Here is an 18,499-nt window from a genome sequence, read left to right as displayed (position 1 = left end):
CAGCCTGAGCTAAGTCCTCTCACATCGCCAGCGGAGGATGAGATGGTGGCTGCCGGGAACGAACCTGAGAAATGCCGTACAGCAGCGGGATGATGATGAAGACTCCTGGTGTGAAACTGTTACTGAGCCTGCGCTGTGGCAGAGGCCGAACTGGTCCGAGAGTTGGACTTTGGCGACCTTATCAGGGACTTTTCCTCGAAGAAGGCCAGGAAAAAGCCGGTGGTTTAGGTGAGTAGTTTCACTGTGGTTTTGTGTGGTCGTAGCTGTGGCTTCTTCATTCATGTTGCCTTTGTTACTTTCACGATTTGTTTTAGGTGGTTATATTTTAATTAAGGTGTGTTTTACTCCATAATACTGCAAGGGCTGGCTATGTGAGCTTGCTGTCTCTCCCATAATATGTATGTTGTCCTGTACATGGCAGGTGCCGAACAAAACAGACCTAAAATGACGGTAATTTTGTGTTGCCTTTGCGAGTGCACTGTTTGTGTGTGTAGGCAGGGGCCCGTTGCGAGTTTGTGTCCAGGGCCCGTGTGGTCATGATAATCCGTCATGATAAAATGTGTATGAGATGAATAAAACAGAATTTGATAACTTGCTTATCGTTTTTATCATAAACTCTACTGAAAATTGAAATATAAATATATTTTTTGGACCTTTTACCAATAAAAAAGTTTGACAACAGGTAATAGCATCATGATGGGATATAAAAGTGGCATCCTCCAAAGGCTCGGCCCGTTTCAAGCAAGGATGGGCAAGTCTGCCACTTTGTGAAACATGATTATATAAAGGAAATTACCACATCGGCTGGGGAACAGTTTGTCGGTAACACGTTTTATCTGCAAATGATTGCATTTGGTTTTTATTGATGTTTCACACAGCATCCCAACATACCAGGGTATGGACATAGTAAGGTGTCAGCATCGATGGATATATGGAGTGGATAACATAAATCATAAAGGAGAAAGACCTTTATACAACCTTTTATAAGTTCCTCTTGTTACTGTCGAGACAAACTAAACTTTTAATCACTGATGAACTGAGGGCGTAACGAATGTGAAGGAGATTTCTCATATCGTCTGTAGCATGCATGGATTTAACAGTTTGGACTTTATGGATAAGGAGTGATATAAAAAGATCCAGGCAAGCTGCCAGAACTTTGGCCATTACCTTTATGCTAATATTCAATAAGACTTACATGCCTCTAGCTGAAATATTTGACAGGCTATTTTTAATCACATTTTGGAATTGGGTGAAAATAAGGCTTCCTTAATAGATTTTTGCAGAATATCTATTAGTAAGTAATCTAACGGCAGCCAGAAACCAATGTGCATTTCTGCTGGAATTCCAGCCAGACGGAGGATGTTCTCATTTTCGTAATAGGTAGAGCATTACGAAGCTCTTTAAGAGTAAAGGCCTTCTCCAATAGCTGATAGCTGATATTTCTGAGAGGAGCTTAGATATCTCTTCTTAAGATAGAAAATCATTCGCATTCACATCAGTGTAATCCAATGAGTAAAGCTTTTGGTAAAATAAGTTTAAGGCGATTTTTTTATTCTTTACTGCAATTTCTTGGCCTCTTAGTGGTCTGACGGGCTCTGATGCATTGATATTTGCTTTCTCACTGTTCAATTTAATTTTTAAGAAAGCTCATGCCTTCAAAACTGGATAATAATGAACAGAATCAGTGGGATTTTAACTATTTTAAATAAGAAAGTGGTTGCTTGTATCTAATCTGGAGCCACTGTTTCAATAATCAGATCGTATCACAGCTGCCTCACACTACATTATGCTTTATACTCTATATACTGTCAACCTTTTCATCATTGCTACAGAGCATGTCTACTCAAAGGTCTATAATTGCTATGATACATCAGTTGCCTCTCAAATGGAGCGCTGATCGACCACTCGTGCCTATAAATCACGGTGAACGTGTGGCAGAATGTGCGGCAGAAAGCAATGAAGGTGCTGTGATTGTGACATTCACATTTATTGTACTGCCATCTCCCCAACATAGGAATGGCCATATGAATGGTATATTGCCATTTCTAGGCGGTTTCTAGGAAAGGCGACGGGTCAAACGCGTACAATATATTCTGGTTCCTTCAATTCTGGGCTTCAGACCAGAGCAGCCCAGGCATCTTTGTGCAGTAATGAAAAGCTATTTTTGATGAGATTACTTACAATCAGAGGTGATCTGGTGTCCATAACTGAAAAGGCTAAACAAATGTTGCTGTGATTTGAAAGGCTTATGCAGTTGGAAATGGGATACTGGCTTGGTAAACACTCATATTTGAGGAATAATGCATCAGTCATGACACTCAAAAATGTAATCCTAGTCTGTATTTATGACGTACTGTTATAGAAAAGTGTTTATTTCAATCCTGTCTCTGTCCGATTATTTCAAATTTAGATAATGGATATAAATTGTTGAACTCCTGTTTTTGTTGCCTCGCTCAGGCGAGTGACTCATCTGGGTCCATCGAACATGCGTTTGCATTACGATGTGTTTCCAGTCACAAACAACTACACGAACAGTACTGACACACCGTCCTCCTCTGACCCAGCACTCACTCTCAAATTTTCAAAGGTCTTCTGGCTCTAGTGTCTGATTTGGACATTCGGCATAGTGTTTAGTCAGTTACAGTGTCTTCTTCCTCGTCTTGTGTCTTCTTTTTCTTCTGCTTTTGTTCCACTTACTGGATCAGAGTGTGGATCAGAACAGTTATACTCTTGCCCATTGACATATGCTCTTTCCATTGTGTTACATGGCGTATTCTTGGTATGACTGCATGCACCAAACTGTGACGTCCGTACCATGACAGTTCGGGGCTAATACACGTACTGCTACACCCCTACTGCACACTTATTCCGTCCAAGATGCTCTTATTGTTAGTCCCGACCACACACAGCATTAAACATATGCTCTTACTTCATTGACAACTTGTCAATCAGCCTTTTGCAGTTTACCTCTGCCGCCCGCAATGCTGCTTTAAACGGTCACACTGCTTCTAAGAATAAACTGCTAATTACTGTCGGATCATTTACATTGGTTCATACAAAATGTTTTATTTAACCTTAGATAAATGGCTGAATATAAACACAGGACACAAATTAGCAAAACAAAATAGAATTGTGTTTTCTACCCCTGATTTTAGTCGTGTCATGTACTGTTTTCAACGCATTAAAGTTGGCTCATTAAACTTGAAAGATGTTCTGTATGAGATAAATCAATCAGGAAACTGATATGACTCAAAAGTCAATTGGCAAAAAGGAGGAGAGAGGAAAAAAAAGGCCTCCGTCTCTCTGAGAGAGGGCTCTTCCCTGCCGTGCATTCTAAATCCTCATCACATCTTCCTGGTGGCCCAACTCCATCCTCATTACTCACAGCTCCAAAGGCTCCAAGCTTGATTAATTCTCCTCACTGACAAATAATCTGTGCGCTTTGAACGCTCAGACTCTGATTGTTGTTCGCATGCTTTCCCCCCCCCCTCCGGTACAGCCATATGTGAATCATGTACCCAAGAGCTGACCAATCGCAACAAAGCTGTAACATACCTGAGAGCTTGTACTTAGACTGAATGGCATTCAATGCAATTTCCCTTTGCAAACATATTAGCATTTTTTTTTAGGGTGTGCCTAAGAGGTGGCCTTGCTCCTCATCCAGCTGGGATCAACACCATACCGCGATGATATCAAAGAGCCGAGGATTGACATAAACATGGCACGGTTTTCAACAACAGATACAATATTGAGCTTGTAGTCTCATTGCATAGTCCTGTCTGGATTGTCACAATATTTTATTAATCTTTGCAGCTGCCTCTGCACAAATTACATTCTACAAGTGGAACACGCAGCAAAAAATAACTTGATATAAAATCTGGTTCACCTGCTGCCTTGCACGATGTGTGTCGTGAGGACTGTAAATATAACATGACTCGAACAGAATATGCCTTAATTCAGACAGAACAAACCAATCGAGAGCACTGTGCAGTATGAGGATCAAAAAGTGTTTTGGCTGTTTAAAAATAAGGTTTGTTCCCATACCGAGCAAGGTTCTGTCTGTTACTCATATGCCTGAGTTAGATTAGACCAAAACAGCTATATCAGCAGGTTCTCTTTGGTTTCTGGGATAGATTGTACCCCATAGCGTTAATCATTAGACTCACACTGTAGATGATTAGACTCCTTTGTTCACTGAAAACCAGGTTGGGGCTTCTTCCCCTTTCAGTCCCACAAGATGGCAGTAGATTTCCTCCATTTGCCGTCATGGTGAGATTTAAACCTGTAGTGCAACATGCAGATGAGCCCCCTCTGTTACTTTTTTACAACATTCATACAACAGGAGAACCCTCTCTATCTGACACTTTTTATTGTGCAGTTATCAAGCAAAGTAGGACACTTCCATATTTCTGTGGCAGAAGGTGTTTTTATCAGCGTGCTGTGGTAAAAAAAATCTATCTTCTTTCTCGAGAGGGTTCAGTGCATTTTACTTTACCAGTGGAAACTAAATATGAGCTCAATAGGACCGCTGCAAAAAACAGGGTTGTAATAAGGAAGATCACATATAATTACATTATATTCAATACAGATTTAATTCAGTAATTTTCTTTATTGAATTTCAGGCTATTTCCATCCGCTGAATGGCTTTTTCATTTTGCTGGATATGAGAAAGGCACTATATGATGCTATGGCGAGGCTATCTCAGTGAGATAAATGAAAAAGGCTCTCGGGAGAAATGTGAGACTGTCATTCTTTGATTGTGACCCAACTGCATCTAGCAAGTGGAGAAATCTTCAAACCAACTCTGACGTGCAGCATTACCACGCACATAACAATCTGTATTCACCATTCTAGATTATTATTAGCTGATTTTATCAGCACGAACTTCTGTTAGAATCCAGCTGTCATAACATAATTAGATGATAGATGAAGGTTTGTTAATAAAAACACAATTATCTAGTTTGCGCGCTTCTGGCTGCTCATTTAATCTGAGCATTTCTCAAATTATTCCTCCTGTACATGCTAAACCAGTTATCAATGAATGAAAGAAATTATAGATGGACATATAGACATTTTGAAAAAAAAACCATAAATTCCCATCAAATTCATCTTCAGCTTTATTATGTTTTAACTTTTTTGTCAAATACTTGTAATATGAGTTAAGTGTGGAGAGAGAGTGTGTTGACCAAAACTGTACTAAATTGTACAAAAAGAACAATTATACTCAATGAATCATAAAAAAGCAATCTGATTAACTGATAAACAAAGAGCCAAAACCCACAACATCTACCTTAAATACAATTTCACTTGCAGGGAGCAGGGCACAGAGAGTTTATGTGTGAGACAGTCACAAGCTGGTAACTTAACACTGATGTAGTGTGATGCACTAACCATGTCTTTGCTTTTTTGAGTGCGAGTTGATCTGAATCCCTGGCTCTCTCTCGCTTCTTTGACGCTGTCTAACATTTCATCAGGAGGGAAAAAACATGTCCAACGCCATGATCGATTAGCTTTAACAACACAACTAAGACCTGATAAAAATTTTCCCATTTCAGGGAGAGCACGCCAACTGCAACTCACTTTCTCTGCCGTGGCAAAATCTGCCGGAAGGCGGGGGCGAACGTGGGTGAACAGGTTGGTGGTAGTTCCCCATTTGCAGGACCTGTGGATCAACATTTCCTACAGACTGGTGACACTGGCACACTGGGAGTTAACTCCTGTTGGGCATTTCATCTTGTCTGTCGACTCTGACATGATTTGGCTTAGCAGTAATAAATCAATGACAAGTAGCCACACACTGTGATAGTGGCGTTTTTTGGCATGTGACGACCGGCATTAAGGTCACCGCGAATCAACAGCTAACCAAACTCTTGTAAACAAGCAGCAAATGGGAAAATGCTTTTTCCTTCATGCTTATACCTTCTAGAAGATCTTTCATTCTTTCCATTGGGGAGCATTTGTCATTTGAAAGTATGTCTGTGTCACATATAACAGTGTAATTAGACCCCAAGACAACTGACCAAGACCCTGTCACTTTCATATCAGTCTTACTGCGAGAGCAGGCACAAAACGTGGTACCGAACTCCAATCAGCTTTCTCTCCCCTATTCCCAGCAGTCACCAGCTATAGCCGTGTAGAGGTGCTTGCCCCCTCGTGTTAACTTTAGAGCTCCATCTGCCTTCTGTCACTGGTGTTGTATATAACATCTGCACTGCATTTATGACCACCAGCATTGACCCGCAGTGGCAAACATAATTAGCATAATGCAAATCTAAACTGATATTTATTCCCTTTTCTGTGTACGCATCTTGTGTCATGGGAGTTTTAACAAAGACCAAACCAGATTTTTACCGTCATTTAATTCAATCTGAATGCTCGTGCAGAGTAATAAAGAGTTGCTCTATATACAGTACATTACATAGGCTGCGAGGGAAGAAAATACACAGTCGATGTTTTATGTGTTTTAAGAGGAAAATACCAGCAATACTACTGTTGGACGATTACATGTGAATACACCATGAAGTCTGCAAATTTGAGTGCTGACTGCCAAGTGAGCTGATTCCAGTGGCACAAGCAGTGTACACATGAACATGAGCCGGCTGATACCAGCCAGAGGAGCAGGATATTACGATAATCCACTCAGATGAATAGTCACTGATATCTACAGTATGTTGTCCAAGGGCAATCTGTATTTGTGGCTTAACCGCACTCACTCACATGCACGTCAGTCTTGTTGTGTTCATCTCGTCAGTCATCTCGAGAGAAGGTCAAGCACGTGAAAGTTTTTTAACTAGACAAATGCAACAGCCAATTTTCCCCTCATCAGGTATATCGCCGCAAGACAAGCCTTTTGTGCTAGAGGGTGTTTTCAAGTTAATTAGAACTATTAAGGAGCATTATCTATTCATCACAATCTCATCAAGAATAGAGGCTATGAACTTTAAATGATTAGGTTCAACCATTTAAATAGCTGATGAAGTAATAGGATGAAATACAATAACAAAGGAAAAGGCAAAGGCAAAATGTAGGATTCTTGTTTCATCTCTCAGGAAATATTGTGCTCCCCTGCTCAAAGATTGGGATGATTTTCCCACAACAACAAGAAAAAAAAAGAAACAGTAGAGTTGAATCTTTTTTTTTTTTAATGGCTGTGGGTAAGGGCTTGTATGGCAGTTTGAGTTGTGATCAAACTGGTGAAATTGTTGTGGGTAATATCTGGTGTCTGTGGCTGCTCCCTATCTCTCAGCAAATCCCGGTCCATCAACCAACAGAACACGCTTCAGTAAGACCATGGTACTTAACCATCCACTTAACAAGATGGCACAGCAGCAGCAATTTAAAAAGAAGAAAAAAAAAAAAAAAAAAAAAAGGGCTGAGAGTGCCTATCAGTCTTTGAACTACCGCTTAACTGCATTGCAGCAGAAGACCCACTTAATACAGAAGATGGCAGATAAGCCAACTGAAATTCTGAGGCCGTAAGTTGAACTCCTAACAGCCCTGCTATTAGAGGAGCCATGTTGCAGCTGTAGTTGCAGCAATATGCATAGCCTTAATTTTTGCATTAAAAAAAAAAATTTTTTTAACTGGTCAGTCAAAGTGAATCTTCTGTATGTAATAACATGCGACAAAGCATAATAATTGTGCATTTAACTCATTTGATTCACTGTTGAATGAATGAATTGATTGACTTTAATAAAAAAAATAAAAAAATAAAAGGAAAATAATTGGAGTGAACTGCACTGCTCCATCCCCACCAATCAAATGCTTCAGAGACCAAATTTGAAATGTCCAAGTAAAGGTCACAATATAGTAATGAGGGGGATTGCAAATTGATTTTTTCGAATCAATTTCTTCGCCTATCACCCACGAGAGCTGCCGTCACTCTCCTTATTGTATTCTGCCGGCTTCCCTTTCATCTTGCGATGTGTTTTTTCATTTGATTTTAATCGTCGAATCATTTAGCTTGACACTGACTTTAGAAGTACGGCACTCAGTTCAGCACCTCCCCTGATGTCAATCATGACAAATGTAGGTCAGATTGAAAGAAAAAAATAAATAAAGCTGACACAGGCTTACCTCTCACGACAACCCTGACATCCACATCCTCTTCACTCATCTTTTTTCTCACTTGGCAAAATCCCCAAACCAGAAAACCTGTCATGAAAAAAACAGTTTCACAGGCACTATCACCACCTTTCCCCTGCTCATCTGTTCCTGTCGCGGGTCACAAGGACTAGACCGATCTAACACTTTGTAATCAAGCGGTCACCCTTTATCATCTCCAACTGACAGCTTTAAGTAGCCATAAATAAGCGTGGGCCAAGCTCCTCATTTGTCATGTGAGGCCCTGCTTGCTGTATATCTCCCCCGTTAGGGACCATAGCTCTTCTTTACAGCTCCTGCCTTAAGTAGGCAATGCTGGGGAATGACGGCAACAAATAATCCTGTGATAATAATGGGCCTCTGCTCCTCAATGATGATGAAAGAAACCTCCTCGTAAAAAATACCTTTTTAAGCTTTCATTTTATTAAACAACAGGGCCTCCATTAGCTTCACAAAATGTATTTTATGTTGGGCTGCGATGGGAAACTTCCAGCCTGCCAGGAAAGAAGCTGTAATTACATTTAATGTGTCACCCTGTACCTTGCTGGAGAAAATGATTATGAGTAAAAAATTCCATTCTCATTATTTTTCTGGTTTCAAGGTTTCAAATTCGGGAAGTTGAAGGTTATATCATTATCACACAAACCACTGATCATATCCCGACTTCAAACATCTGGCAGCTTTTGAATAAGAAATGACTTTGTACAAAATCTGGTGTCTCACCAGCAATGGACGACATTATATACTTAATAGTAATTGAAGTAATCTGCACATGATCTATGGACGTATTAGGTTAAATTAATGATCCATAGTTTGCACTATATATTTGCATTATTACTCGTTGTCTGTGTGACATATAGTAAAGGCACCAGACCTTACGCACGATCAGCGAGGCAGACTGAGATTCATGGCGCCTCCACAGTCATTCATCTTCAAAAAAGTGTCATCCGGAAATTCATTTGAGGAACTTTGCCCATTTCAAATGTTGTGTGGCAAAATCATACACAAGAATTACATTGACTGTTGAGTTCCACTCTCATTCGTCATCCCACCCTGATGAATCACTGGTGTGAATTGTGCGAAAAGGTAATTGTAATCTTCACACCCAGTGGCTGGCTGACTGATGGTGTCATATTACGTGCATTAAAGGAATATGTATGACAAGTAGCTTAACTATGAAATTGGGAAATCTTTGCTTTGTATCTCACTCACAGAGGTGGAACCAGTCAGATGACATACTATCTATAGGCATGGGTAGATCCTTTAAAATGACATGATGATCATTTCAGGTTTTTTATTTCTACATGGGGCTCACCAGGTAGAGCAGGTAAATACAGTCTGATTTAGAAGTTAATTTCTGCAGGGTAAACTGGATAATGTTGGTCTATTAGTGAGAATCACATTTAAAACATTTGACATATTACAAGTAAGATGTTCACTGCCAGCTGTAGATTTTTTGCTGCCCCCTAACCAAACATTATCACTGTGTGTCTCCGGTTGTTGATAGACTTCTTGATTAATATTCATTAGTCAGTGAGTGCTGCAGTGGTAGAGTTGATTGCATGTGCTGTAGATGCTATGCGACACATTTGTTCTTAGTCACATACAGTCAGTGCAACAAAAAAAAACCCAAGGCACACCTGTGAAATAATCATGCTACACCTGCCAGGTGGATGGATTATCTTGATTAAGGAAAACTGCTCTTTTACACAGAATCTAACAATTTTGTGCTCTAAAATTTTAGAAAAATAAGACTTACCTCAACTTGTGAAAAATGGAGCAAAAAACAACAAGTCCTGCGTTTATAATTCCGTGGAGTGTGACAGCGTACAAACATAGGTTCTTGGCATTTGTGATTCAGAATCAAAGTTTTCATCTGAAAATCAGTGTTTTTCCTCCACCTGTAGCTTTTTTCCTTTCATTTTTTACCTTGCATGATAACACATCGTAGTTCAAGATAACACATTTGCTCACATTTATCATGCAACTACAAAAGGCAAGAAAAAAAGGAAGGGAAAAGGAAGAAAAATGTCACTTAATTCACAACCACCCTGAGGGCTTTCACAACTCCTCACTTCCGTTTTTTCATCATAGCCTGCGAGTTTGTAGAAATTGTGCTCGATTGAGCCCACAGAACCCACGCTGCTCCTGCATCAACCCCAGAAATACTGTAGGGAAGTCATCATACGAATGTATACCTTATGCATCACATATGCTGTATAAATGTAGCCAGAGAGCACCATTTGATCTGTGGGTATAATGGGTATGCATGAGCACCAAACGGTATGAACTTTGTTTTTGTTCGTGTTGAATTTATAAATGAACGGTTCAACAGTGCTGATTGTTAAGAGTGGGTAAAGCTTTTTAAGGGTACAGTTAAGTGTTGAAGCAGTGTGCAGGATCACAAATGTCTCTCCCTGCAGACAAATGTTTACACGTATAAAAATCTAGCTACTTTAAAGTCAACAGTGTACCCTGTCTGGGACAACAAACGCAGGATGGCTTATCAGAGTCCCATGTCTTCACTACATTTAAATCTCTTCACGCAGTGAGGTTATCATTGGCTTTGAAATGCAAATGCCCCAAAACGACTGCCCTCGAACAGCACAGCATTTTTTGACTCTTGTCGATCAGGAGCAAAGAAAGAAGTACCTTTTATCATAGAGCCACAAACTCTGTGGAGGTTTAAGTGAAGTGGATGAATGTTTGAATGACATGTCAGACACACATGTTTTGTTGACTGTCTCCTACCAACGGTCAGCTGTAGTGATGGTTATCATTAGGATTTTATTAATACTACTACTCTTAATGATGGACCTTATCAGTTTTGTTCGTTATCGATACTCTTATCAGTTCTTTTTCATTAAAAAAACAATAAATTCAGAACAGGAACAGAATTGTATGTTTTAAATATATTGTTATTAGAGCAGCACAGAAAATTCTGGTATGTCGCAGACTAAGCTCAACAATTAGAGTGCACACAGGCAGCTTTTGTTTAAGCATGCCGGTAGCTTGTTTCTTAACAATTCACTATAGCTGAGCTAGCGTGCCGTGCTTGAGTAAAACATAGCAGCAGTGGATGAAAGACTGCAGATTAAAATACCGCTTTTGACATGTCGTCGTGTTTAAGATTGTTGAACAGGTCTACAGAAGTATTGGCTTTTTACCTGCAAAGGTTTTATTTTATTTGTTATTAGTGACTAAACTTAGAATTACCTTCACCTCATTGACTTTACTTTCGCTACTGCTGCCTCTCTGCTCTGCTGGAACCATCTCTACACAACTGTAACACTAATTAGGTTGATGCAGGCTCAAAAAAAATTGTATTTTTTAAAATGGAAATGTCATCCTGGTTTCATATTAGAAAACGCTCATGCTTGTCTAATTTTGTCATTCAATTTGGAGATCTGTCTAATTTCTCGTGTACATGCTAAGTGGCTTTTGAACGCGCTTTTGACAAACCGATTATAGTTACCAATACTGTACATTTGACTGAATTGAATGCAGTTGTGGACATAAAGAGCGATATTTTATAGTGGCCATCATCGTCTTCAAGTGGTTTGCATTTCACAAGACAGTAGTAATCATCAGAGGTGACTCCTCCAGATTACCTCTTGTTGTAAAGCAATTTATGAAGTGGATGGGTGCCCAGGTCTTAGCCCCATTAGACACCTTCTTTGGCATGCTCTGCTGATCACAAATTATAGAAAAGTACCCACGAGTTTGTGTTGTGTCTGGATATCTCTGAACTCTAAGACCTGTTTGAAAGAAGCATTTCAAGCTGGAGAAGAATAAATATATACATAAGTAGATAAAAATGGATAATTGGTTCAAACTGGACCTTAATGGAACACACAGGTGCTACCTGCACACAGAGCAGAGCAGTTGATTTACAGTATGTGCCTGGTTTATATATCTATCTGTTACTGCATAAAGATAACACTGACAACGTGCACCAAACATTCCCTGGCTGTGATTACTCTGTTCCCACAGGGGTTTTTTGTTTTTGACCCACACTGATCGAGATGCCTTTATAACGGTGCAGACAGGCAGAGGAGTGTGGAAGTAAATGAGACTGGATAAGTTGAGTGGTTGAACTGTGATCTTCAATATCTTGACAAGAGGAGAGTCTAATAACGGAAAGTTTTCCTGGAAGTCTTTCACACCTAATATCAAACTTTCAAGACAACAAACACCGGAGTTTTTGAAAGAGTCACCTTTGAGGGCTTAACAAAGTGCAACTTTTATTGTTAATGTTACTTCTACATATTTGGTGTGAGAGGTTAGAGGCTCTCTTCTCAAGAGCCAGAGCATCAGTCGATTAAATTGACAAAGCCCTCTAGAGGTTGTAGTTATTATGACGGGAAGAAAGGAGGACGTCATGATGTTAATGACTTCTGAGGGAGAAAGTGTGCATATGAGATATACAATCAATAAATCTTTATTACACATCTAGTATGTTTACATGCACATGAGCATCCTGGTAATACTTGCAGGATCTGCGATTCAGCCAGCTGTGCCTACATGCATCTGAAGAAAAAAATAAGAAAAACTTCAAAGAACAACACAGCTAGCTTACCGCTAGACTGCAGCTGCGCTTCCAAACAATTATCCTGTGTGCATTGCATGAAGACAATAAACTGACAGCATCAGAGGTGTTGGGTTTATTTTCTTTTTCAGAGATCCTTTTTAATAATTTGTTTGGAAGGAGAGTTTACCTTGGAGAGACGTTGTTTCAAAACAGATGTAGTTCATCTCTCGGATGGATGATACAAAAAATCCTCATCACAAATACTTGCTCTATTGTCAGAGGGTAGCACAGTACGTGTAGTGTTTGGCTTTAAAACAACCACACCCAGAAAGCAGGAGTTTTCTTTAAAAGACCTGTGAATGAGTTTGTGAGTGGATTGTGACAGCGTTGAATATGATAGTAACTGCGACTCAGTGACTCATCGTGAAGTTCAAAAGTGACTTCATTTAATAGATGGTGCACTGAATGTTTGGAGTGGAGGTTAAATGTATTTTGATTGTTCTTTACTGACCATCAGACAAATGCACTCATCTGTGAGTCAGCTGAATACATCCTTCAAAATAAAATCGACAGAAATTACATGCTGCTGTCCGTCAGTGAGAGCACCAGGGGAATGTGTTTTGTGGCCTCCCTGACACATAAAGTGGATGCTTCCTCTGCAGCCCGTTTATCTCTCTTCTTGGTGTGATTGGTTCAAATGCAGACCTAGTTTTCAGAAGAATCAGTTGCTTAGGTTACATGCAGATCTAACCAGATGCATGTGTGCTGTCAAATTTAATGTATTTTGTTCGTATTGGCATGGGCAACATAATCCTGACAAAATGGTGTTTGTTACAGTACGATGCAAAGGTGTTTTCCATCTTGGTAACTGATTTAAATTGATTGGACATTGGTGATTATTGTCTCAGATTATTGATCAGTAATCTAAGACAGTAGCGTCCTTCCTTTAACTATTATTGTCTCAGGGCGAGCTTTAATTTACTTTACTCACCTGATGAGTCCCCTGTGGTTTCCTCAACAATTAGTGAAACCGCTTTGGCTCAATCTTCTAGTAGATCGGCACCGAAAAATATCGAATGAGACATCAATAAAGATGATAGTCTGTGATTTTTTTCCTCACCTTCTCTCCATGACAACTGCATGAAGGAAATGCTTTAAAGCTGCAATAAGGTCTCAGAACAAGTGCAAATACATGTTGTTAATACAAATTATGTGAGCATCACAATCTTCCACCACTCTTGAGAAACATTTAGTTGTTCCATGTCAAAAGTAAAATTAATTTTGACAAGATAAAGTTTTGGGATTTAGGCATTTTTTAACCATTTGAAATTTGCAATAGAAATGGTCTGACAGTGCCTGGATTGGTATATTTGCTTATTGGGATGTTGTTTCTTGGTGTATCTTAAAATGCTTCATATCCCTAAAGGGATTATGTTTTTGTAATTAGGTTTATGTAAGTCAGTAATCCATAAAAAATAATAAAAGTAGTGAAATATACAAAAGTTTAACATTTCTTTTCAAAACACAAAACATTGATCCAAAAAATAAAACATATTCAGGTATCCATCTGAAGCAAATTTGTTTTCTACATAGCTATGTAGAAAGAAGGGGTGTAAACTGCAAGTTGATCACAATATGATATTAAGTTAATTATTTGGACAATGATACAATATTATATCACTAACATCACAAAGTGTGCCTTGATACAAATTCAATTTGAATCAATTAAGGGGCTTTCAATCGATAAAAAACAAAATCATATGCCCATTCAACATGATCAGGTACAGACGAAGCGGTCACCCCTGTCTTTTCTGCTTTTTGCCATTAAGAAAAGAAAAAAACAAAACAAAACACATCGATAATTGCAAAAATAAGTGCAGTGAAGTTCACTCTAATTTGACTCCACTAACCCATAATACATGGCTTAACAACAAGAACATTCAACAAAAGTATACAATTCATTTGAATATAACTGTCAAAAATACAAAACAGTTGTTTTTTGCTAGTCTCCATTATTAATTTAAGCCTATGACGTATTAAATCGCATAAATTAGCCTAGTGGCGAGCTGACAATTCCTCTACTCACAGCATAACAAATTACATTTATTATTTAAATTTTTTCTTACTCATGTTTATTTCAGCGTAATATCTTTTAAAACAGAGCAGATAATATTTCCGTAGTGAGAGCAACAAGTTAGTGGACTGCTGAGTGACATGCCTTGTTTGTTGAGTCGTCTTTTCTCCAACATCCAAAATATTTCCATACTCCTGATTTGCTTCTGAGAGGGGAGTTAATATCTTCATAGTCTTTACCTTGGCTGCTTGCCATTACCTGCATGTCACTCTCACTGTTCTTAGGTAAAAAGTGCTCTTGGATGGACAAGGTGACGCAAATTTAAAGAACAAATGTGTATTTTTCAATCAATATTTACACTTTGCATCCATGATATTGGATCCCTGACGATTGAATCTCTATACCGACCCAGATCGATGGATCGTTAGACCCCTTGTAGAAAGGTGACCTCCCCATTCTTTATCCCTCCTAGGAAGCTCTGAATGGTCAATTGATTGTCCAACTGGTGGGAGTTTTGGTCAATAAGCAGAGCACAAGGCCTGTTTGATTAATTTAACAACTCGGAGATGTTGGCAGTGATTCTGAGGTGTGGAACCATGCAATTGGAAATGCACGTTTTTTTGAAGGAATTCCATTATGGACTGTTAAGAAAGCAGAAAACCACAAGAGAAGTGTGAACAACTCAAGGTTGATTCATTGTAACAGCAGCAGCTCACTATACATAGCAGTGTGGTAAATGCTGTTTCCCTTATATTACACATGCATATCTTTCAACCTTATTCATCAAGGAACAATACAATCCTGTATTTTAGGTTATATATTCTCATATTCTCATGAGTACCAGGACACAACTCTGTATTTTTATAAGAGTTTGCTCATCTGTTTGAAAATGCAATTAAAAGCCTTCAGAGAAATTGTGATTGGAGATGTCATCATCCACAACGCTAATCCTGTTGTTTCCAGACAAAATTGATTCATTAGTTGACTGAGCTCTTTTGATGTCACCTAACATGTCTGATCCTACGCATAAACATGTGCAGTGAACTTTAACTCAACTTATTTCAAACCCCGACTGTGTTTGTCAGAAGAAAGCAAATCCAGCTGCTGGTCCAGTGCCTTTCATTGATGCATACATTTTGTTGTCAAGAGGGGTCTTTGCTTCAATGGTTTCTTCTTTGGATGATACTAAGAAGATACAAATAAAATCAGGTAACTTGCACTTCCGAATCATAGAGCAAGGAAATGTTTGAACACAACATTTTGTTCCTGTGTTCAGCAGCCGTACCTGGAGAAACTGCATTGTGGAATGGAAAGATCTGCTAATTTTTCTACCCACAGATGGCACAAAATAATATAGTGCATCCAAATGACATTACATAGGTATGACTCACATTTTCTGGACTGTTAGCCCCTGCTCCTTTGATCTTACTGAGGGTTGGAATATATTTAATTTTTATTTATTAAACCATGGTGTAGGCTTAGTTGATTCTCTCCCAAAACCAATGGCAACAAACAGCACAACTGAATCTGACATGATTAGATACATTTGTGGTATGTGAAGACAAAGTTTGTCATTAATAACTACTTTATTTGAATTAAACTAAGCTTTGTGTGCTGATACTACCTGGAAATGTCAGTGACTACAGGAGAAAGTGACCTCCAATGTGTAGTTAATCTGTTTTCCTTTTTGCAAGAGAGGACACACTATCACACACATGCGCCATCATTTAATAAAATGGGCAATAAGACAGCTTCTACATGTATTTTAGCCACTGAATGTGTTCTTGACGCCAAAAAATGAGCCAAGGCAGTGCAGCAATAAGTGTGGTGTAAACAAAGAAGCTCAGGACAAGAGAGCCCCGTTCAAGTCCCACCTCAAAATAATTGAATAGACTGTACAGTATGTAGGACTAATTTGTCAGTCTATGTGTTTCTTTATGTTTTTCAGGCATTTTATGACTTACATTGAGCTATACCTCCGCTATAAAACCTGTGATTCCAAGTATTAGGATAATCGCTTGCTAGCTTTTCAATCATATTCCTTGTCACCCTTATCTGTTAGTAACATTGAGAGTTTTCACTCCTTAAAGTGAATGCAAGACAATTATAGTGGTAGAATACAGCCTCATTGCATAGCCTTGAAACTATCTCATACAGACAGAATATGACTTGATTGTATGTATTTTGATGCACTTTTTATTTCTCACTCATTAAGAGGGTCACTTTTGATGAGAAGAGAAGCAGCACTGGTTCAGCCATAAATAAATCCCACCTGCCACAGGATTCTGCTTGGCAGGTTTTAAGCAGATGGAGGAAATTGCAACATAATTCTAAGTAATTATATCACCACTGAAAATATGTTTATACCTGAGAAACCATAAAGCTGCTTTTGATGTTAAGACTGAGAATAAAAACGGTGCCTAGAGTTCTTTTAACATCACAGGCGTCCTGCTGTTAAATCGACATAGACGTGTTTTTTATGTTTATCTGTGGGCAGATCAGCATCAGCATGATAGCATCGCAACACTGCGGTAGTTCTCGCTACAATAGATGTGTTTAGGAACACATTTTGCCATGATGACACACACACAGACTCACAAGGTGAAAACATAACCAGGCGATGCTGTCATGGCTGGTAATCAGACAAGGCAAAGGAAATTACATATACTGCCAGACCAATGGGGGAAACTAGGAGCAGGTGAGCAGGTAGGGGGGGAAAGTAGCGTGCTAACACTCTAAACTACTGAACAAGGATAGTCATTGTTAGCATGCTGATGTTAGCATTTAGCTCCAAGGACCACAATGTGCAGCATCACAGAGCTGCTAGCATGGCTGTGGACTTGTGTTTCTATTTGTGTGATTTATAAATACTTGACTTTGCTCTGGTGTAACACCTTTATAATCTTTATTCTGCAAAACACAGGGTTAATGGTAAATTTAACACAGAAGAATCAACGCGTGAAAAAGTTTTCATTTCTCCATTTTCAGTGTGAAAGCAAATATTCTCTCCTTGGGGGTGGACAAGACAGCGCTGCCTGTCAGAACGCAGTAATGTAAAGAATAAATGCTGAGGAGTCGAGAGACTTCAGTCAGTCAGTCAGTCAGTCAGTTTCACAGTCTGCGATTAGCTGCTGCTCGACTGTGAAACCCTGGAGGCCTTACAAAGTAAATACACCTGAGAGGTGAGCCATAGTCTGTCTGTTACGCTTTGAAAGGGCACGGTAATAAGGTCAAAATGGAGAAAAGCCCCGTACAAGATCTCAGCACGAGGGCCCCAAAGATGCAAGTTTTCTTTCAGTTTTGACCACTGTGACCTTCCAGGACCCTCAGCCTGTTTTGATGTGTGTTAAACCTTCTTTCTGAATATTGAGTTGCAAGACTGAACTCATGGACATGGTTATTTCTTTTTGTGTTGCATCTTTTCCAAAACAAAATTATGCAACAATAGCATTTATATTAATGTGACATCTAGAGAGCACTGCAGATGTCCTGAAATATTGATTACCGGAGAGTTTTGTGTTCAGCATTTATTTAGAGCTGTTTGAAAAATATGCAACCACTTGCTCGGATGGGATTGTTGAGAGCAGATGTGAGTCAAATAATTCATTCTCACTAACTGGTCTTGTGAATATTGCGCTTCAAACATTTAGAAAAGGTTAAATGACTCACTGCTGACACAGTCGACACATTTCTTTATAATAAGGCAAACAAAGTCCATACTAGTTTTTCTTAGTATACAGCTTCAGTTATCTTCATGCACCAAATAGCAGAGCACAGTCCATGCAGGTCAC

The 18,499-nt window shown here is 39.1% G+C and overlaps 1 protein-coding gene across 6 annotated transcripts in view; it reads left to right on the top strand.

Annotated features, from left to right (window-relative positions):
* Positions 1 to 71: 71 nt before the first annotated feature.
* hmga1a (high mobility group AT-hook 1a) overlaps positions 72 to 18,499 on the top strand; it is a gene marked incomplete at its 5' end in the record, with an annotated part of 280,130 nt that continues 261,702 nt past the window's right edge. For 5 of the 6 annotated variants that reach the window (XR_014623564.1, XR_014623565.1, XR_014623566.1 and 2 more), the window contains one exon: positions 72 to 228. Coding sequence is in view for 1 of the 6 variants with exons in the window: in XM_084366790.1 (XP_084222916.1) it covers positions 72 to 228 (157 nt within the window). The remainder of the gene's footprint in view (positions 229 to 18,499) is intronic. The other variant, XM_084366793.1, reaches the window with a different exon arrangement.

The sequence above is a fragment of the Pagrus pagrus genome (genome assembly GCF_965226575.1).
Source record: "Pagrus pagrus genome assembly, chromosome: 11".
NCBI classification, from domain to species: domain Eukaryota; kingdom Metazoa; phylum Chordata; class Actinopteri; order Spariformes; family Sparidae; genus Pagrus; species Pagrus pagrus.
The sequence above is the reverse complement of the archived record's forward strand: the minus strand, read 5'-3'. Positions and strand labels throughout refer to the sequence as shown.